This window comes from Micropterus dolomieu, linkage group LG05, assembly GCF_021292245.1.
Source record: "Micropterus dolomieu isolate WLL.071019.BEF.003 ecotype Adirondacks linkage group LG05, ASM2129224v1, whole genome shotgun sequence".
NCBI classification, from domain to species: domain Eukaryota; kingdom Metazoa; phylum Chordata; class Actinopteri; order Centrarchiformes; family Centrarchidae; genus Micropterus; species Micropterus dolomieu.
In genome coordinates, this window is record NC_060154.1 from 15,167,343 (window position 1) to 15,173,342 (window position 6,000).

General features: G+C 40.0%; 1 protein-coding gene across 1 annotated transcript; it reads right to left on the bottom strand.

Moving 5' to 3' along the window:
* Positions 1 to 715: 715 nt before the first annotated feature.
* On the bottom strand, positions 716 to 5,225 carry zranb2 (zinc finger, RAN-binding domain containing 2). Its single transcript, XM_046049893.1, has 10 exons — positions 5,056 to 5,225; positions 4,293 to 4,345; positions 4,088 to 4,196; positions 3,911 to 3,993; positions 3,742 to 3,818; positions 3,420 to 3,587; positions 3,147 to 3,316; positions 2,557 to 2,616; positions 1,845 to 1,994; positions 716 to 1,624 (listed from the first exon to the last, which is right to left on the bottom strand). The coding sequence occupies exons 1-10, from the start codon at positions 5,109 to 5,111 to the stop codon at positions 1,567 to 1,569; spliced, it is 984 nt and encodes a 327-aa protein (XP_045905849.1). The 5' UTR covers positions 5,112 to 5,225; the 3' UTR covers positions 716 to 1,566.
* Between the last annotated feature and the right edge of the window lie 775 nt (positions 5,226 to 6,000).

Consider the following 6,000-nt stretch of genomic DNA (forward strand, 5'->3'; position numbering starts at 1 on the left):
AGTATTGGGGACAATATTAATGTATCTACCTTCTGGCCTGATGAACTTTCTCCTATAAGCACATCGACGTACTCAGCGCCCCATCTGTTAAACTCTGCATACCCAGAGCAGCAACAAGTGCCCCCTGTTGACCACAGTGAACACACACAGCGTCAAGCATGGGCCCCTTCCCATGTTCACTATTCACTTACTCTTCTTTTAAGGTATTATCTAGCCATTTACAATTAGGTCGAGATTAGCCACACTAATTTAAATTCAATAGTCAGTCAAATTGTAGTCTACTTTATCTCTGGCAAAGCAAGATAATTTCTGAGAAATTACAGCTGTTAAACCTTAAATCAACACAATACCTTACTAGCCAATTTGAAGTCTATAGCAATGATCATATTTCATTTATAAGTAGTTAACACAATATTTTAAGTTCAACAGAACTGGCCCTATCACTGGAAAACAGTAACCCTAACACTGAAAGTACACTGCTCTCACTCTTTCCTGGCATATTAGCTATCTCACTTCAAATAACTATGTGATAACTGCTTAGGTCCTCAAAACAATTTATCTCAAATATAGCGATACAGAGAGTAATTACACATATCTTTCAGATTTAGCAAACATTAATGCATGCTGAATGTACCACGTCTGTCAATACTACCTAGCCTTACCTTGGTCAAATCTCTCTCTTTCTCACACACACACACACCAAAGCAACAACAAACAATGTCAACAGGATTTTATTTACACGTGTACATTAGACTTATTTTACCAATAAAGACTGTACTGCCACATTCTACCATAAACCGGGACACACTGTATGATGTTTATTCTTGATGCATTATTCTGAAGCAAGAAAATCTGTAATTTCTTGAATTTATTAGTTTCCCAAGTGACAAATGAAGATGAAGTGTAAGTGGTACAATAGGCGTCAATTGTGTAAAGAAAAAAAACACTTAAATCTAACCCAATGATTGTTAAACTTACTGCCATTTAATTAACACGAGCAATATAAAAAAAGTAAAATACTTACCTTGAAAATACAAAACAAAATATATATTAATCAAGAAAATAAAACGGGCCAAAATTCATTGCTCTGGGATTCCTAATTGGTGCTTAAGTACCTTTTATTTAAAAATTAATGTATTTGTTTAAAAAAAAACAAAAAAAAAAACATTAAATGTTTCCTAGGGCCAAAAAAAGTATTCAAAAATGTTAACTTCAATTTCTCCAGTCGAGTAGAATAAAACGTACTGCCACGAAAATATTCAGCAGAATGGGATTAAAATAGGATACTTCATAGCCTCTTCGCATAACCTGATATAGGACTGAACATATTAGACACCTGTAGTTACACTTGCCACGCTTGGGGTGTATGTGCTTTTAAGAAGGGAGCATGTAATGATAACGTAAGGTAACGGCAGACAGAAGTCATGTTGCCGCTGTCTTTTTGGAGGGAAATAAGACTTTTTCTATGAAAATGAACAGCATACTGAAGGATGTAGTTGTTTTCTTTGCAACACAACATGCACTTGTACTTAGGCTTCTTTTCTTGTTGTGAAGGCTGTGATTAAGTTATTTCTTTTTTGAACTGGAGCCAGAATGGGAGGATCCAGAGGACTGGCCGCGGCATCTGGAATCACACAAACACCACGGGAAGAAGAAGGAGGTCAGCAGGCTCGGCTATTAACATTCAGTTATGCATACTTGAAAGAAGTACAAGGTCACAACGTATAAAAGAACAATGTAACAAGGCAAAATGTGAATGTATTTCTGTAAATCTGAATTCCCATAAGCGAGGTTACAGACGGCTAATAATAGTTGCCATTGTGGTATTCCACAGAAACCCAAACCTTTCGGACGAATGTGATCTAGAACGCCTCCGCTTTCTCTCTCCAGATGAGGACCTGGAGCGACTGCGCTTCTGTCCCCTCTCAGGCGAGGAGGAGGGTGAGCGGGACCTCTTCCGGGGAGAGGAGCCCTTTCCAGACCTGGAACTGGATCTTTTGGGAGGAATAAACCAAGCACTGAGGTCAGTAAGGTCAAGACAGAGTCTCACCAGCGTGGGTACTTATCAAGCTTCTCTGATTGAGAGCACTTAACTATGGATTAATGGTACGGAGAACATTTTACCCAAGCCGCTTTAAGGTTCGCGGATTAAAGTGTCCTCGGAATGGTTTAACACCTAGAAAATCTTTAAATATACTGACATTGACTGAGTGAGCAAAGCCAGCACCACTCCTGAGATGCTTGATGAAGACCCCAGATGTCTATTCAGACATTTGAGCCTTGATAAAATTAATTCAGGTAGTCAAATTGTGGACTTGGTATACTCTCAGGCCCAATTGAAACTTGAAATAACCCTACATCAAGTGACTGAGACCTGTTATAACCCTTTGAGTTTGCCTAAAGATTTCAGATGAAAATTATTTTCTGCAGATTGAGAAGAAGGTCTGTAGCGGATGATTCTTTGTTTAAACTTAGGCTAGGAAACAGGACTGTTCTGGAGCTTTTGGCCCCATACATACACTCTCTAAGGGAGAGAGTGCATGTCACCTCATTCACCTGGAGTGGGACCTGGAGCGAGATCCAGATCTGGAACTGGATGAGCTTCTAGAGCGGGACCTGAAAGACAAAAAAAAAACAGAACCTTTCCAATATTTTCGGAACATGAAAATTAGCTTGTTTGTTCACATGGCAAGGCAGAGACATGATGTGAATTTAAATCCTATGAAATACTTAAAGAAAGCTCTTCTTGCCTTACTGTATAGCGCAACTGATGAGCGTCTATTCAGACTAACAAAATATGTATGTGGGGGTTTGGAGAAATACTCCCGAAACTACAAAGACAAATAAAAGTTGTTTGTAACGACTTTGTCAGAATGGAGTAGGTGAATTAACAGATAAGTGCAAAAAGACTAATATGAACAATACATTTCTTCCATCTGAAGTCAAAATTAAAACACAAAAGATATTATAAAGACAGATCATTGCACATGGGGTTTCTAACACCACAGAAGGGGGGAGGAGTTCGGAAAAGAGAAAACAAATCAGCAGAACAGGACATGTAATCGATGTTGATCAGTAAATCAGAAGGAAGATTGAGCTGATACTGACATTTTGCCCGGAGTTACCCTTGACCTGTACCCTTTTACCTGGACCTCGACCGTGAACTGGAGCTGGAGGAGCGCGAGGATGAACGGGAACGGGATGAACCCGACCGGCTGCCCCTTTTCTTAGCTGGCTTGTCGTCGTCATCATCATCACCACCACTGGCGTCCAGGTCGTACTTTGAAAGGTCTCCATCTTCGTCGTCGTCGTCATCCTGGAGAGGAAGTGTTTTTTGTGTTGTTTTTTTGTGACATTGTAATCAGCTCTTATAATAATATATGTTCGTTTAAATTTCTAGCTCCAGCCACCAATCTTACATCCAATTTGTATTTGGAAAGGTCACCATCTTCCTCCTCCTCATCTTCTTCCTCCTCCTCCTCCTCCTCTTCAGGTTGAGGTGGAGCTTTTGTTACTTCTTTCTTTTCACTTTCTTTTGAGGAAGACGTACTGGTGGTCTTGCGATACTTTTTCTTTTTCCTACCAAACTGTGACATTAAAAATACATATTCCTTATCAGTAAAAATGACCTCTTGCAATGCAAATTTTGTCAAGCCAGCCAAACACTTGTATTCTGTGACTTACAGTAGGACAGCTGAAATACTTCAATTATTAAACATTACACTTTCTGGTAGGACTCACTTCATCATATTCACCGTCAGATTCCTCCCTTTCAATGTATTCCACATTCTCCCGTTCATTGAAACCTCCACCGTAACCTGAAAGACCACAAGATGCAGGGAAAAAGCAATCAATAACCAGTTTTCAAAAGTACACCAAAAACTGTCAAATGAAATATTTGTTGGGATACCTGTTCTCTCTTCGAGCTTGGCATATTTCGGTGTGTTACACATGTTGCACTCTGACCTCCTAGCCCAATTCACATTGCCGCATCTGCATGACAACAAGAGGGAAGAAAACATCTTTAAAATGTGTATGGTTCATTAAATATTTTGGTACTCCCTTATAATTTACAATAAACACTTACGTTTTGCATTGCCAATCATTTGCGCTGAAGAGGCCTCTACTCTTCTCAGCCAGAGTTTTCCCAATCTCTGTTCCTCCTGCTTTCATCATCTTCGCCTCTGTGGTTTTTTCTGTGGATGTAAAACAATGGATTTAAGTACAGCAGTTTTTTGAAAGGATGTATGAAATTCTGTAAGATATACTAATTTGCATGGAGAAGGACTCACCCCTGCCACATCTGTTACAACTAGTTCGTCTAGCAAAGTTGACGTTTCCGCACCTGCAAAAGCAACAAAAAAAACCCACGCACATTTTAGATCCAGGAAAGGCTTGAGCTTTATACTTCACCATTCAGGCATAAGCCGAATGTACTACAAGCCAGATGAGTAATGTAGGCTTATTTATTTTTCATGTGCCACCCCATTGGCTTGCTGTCCCCCGTTGGACAGCCCGTGTCAAAGGCCTGTGCACTAACAACTGGCAGCTGGCTTGTCCGTCACTCCGGCGTTTTAAATGCAGTTCACTTGCAACATGATATCGCCCACTACCGAACTTAGACTCTACATTCATGGCAACTTGGCTTCTACAACTCTGTAAACACCTCCTACAATAGTGCGTATACAGTCTATGGTTGGAACTCTCGCCTCATCCCAGTGAAGCTAACTATAGCTAGCTTGCTATCTGGAAGTCTGCGCACACCGACAACTTATATGGAGACTCAATGACACGTTAAACCAAAACGTGTCTCCACCCTTATATGCACAATAAATATGTCGCGTTTATGCTGCTTACAGTGTGGTAACGATGTAGAAACAAGTTAAAGGTTAGTTAGTTTACTTAGCTAACGTTAGTCAATGTTAGCGGGAACCACATCCTAGAAGGCCTATGCTAACTGTTAGCAAGACCAGCAAATTAAGCAAACGTCTGCTGCAACATTTACTGAGCTACTGCGTAAAATTTGAGTTTATTCTGAGTGTGAGATGCACTTACTTTTTATCGGGACAAATCCAGTCCCCGTCGCTGACTCGAAAACTCTTTCCCGACATTTTTGTGCCTGTTAGCACTGGCTGGCTCTGTGGCAGGGTGTGCTCTGTGTGTTCAGGCAGCAAGAGTTGGCTCCGCGCCTCCTTCTCGCCGTGGTGCTGCCTTCAGGTGCTTTTCGGTAGCTCTCTAAACACCCCTTTCCCCGCTCGTATTGCGGAAATAAATACGCATTGTAACATGTTCTGTGCACGGTGAATATGGGACACCATAGTGCCAGGTAGGTGTTGGGACACCAACACCACATTGTGCAGAAGTGTACGAATACATACAGCATTTTATTCTGTACATAACCTTGGTAAAACAACTCTACACACTACGGCCACCCTTTGCCTTTTCTAAATGCCACAAATTGACAATTCGGATATATATTAAAACTTCACTTCACCACAAGTTATTTCCCAAATTATTGACACAATAATATTAATTTTAACGCTGACGTTCGTAATTTCAGAAAACAAGTAAATGCAACATTGACAAAGGACTAACCTGTTTTGAGAACCGTGGGACCATGCAAATAAAGCATTATCATCACAAGATAATACTTTCCTAAAAATGACACATAAGCCTAAACATGTAAGTACGTAGAAATACTTAAGTAATATACAGACAGTACAATGTGGCTATAAACATGCTATTGAATACCAGACACACTACATCCCTTTAGGTAGGCCTATAGCCTATTTTATTTGGGATAATCCCTCTCAATAAAATAGGCCTACGTGAAAAGCAGACTTGTTATTTAAATAGAGAGGCTTCATATATAGAGGGGCAAACTGTTAATATTGGGTTTAAAAAAGTGAAAGTCAGCATTCATTTGTTGATTTACAATGTTAATCACTTACCTCTGAATACAAAGAGACAAGAAGAGATTGAGGCATGTGACAATCATTT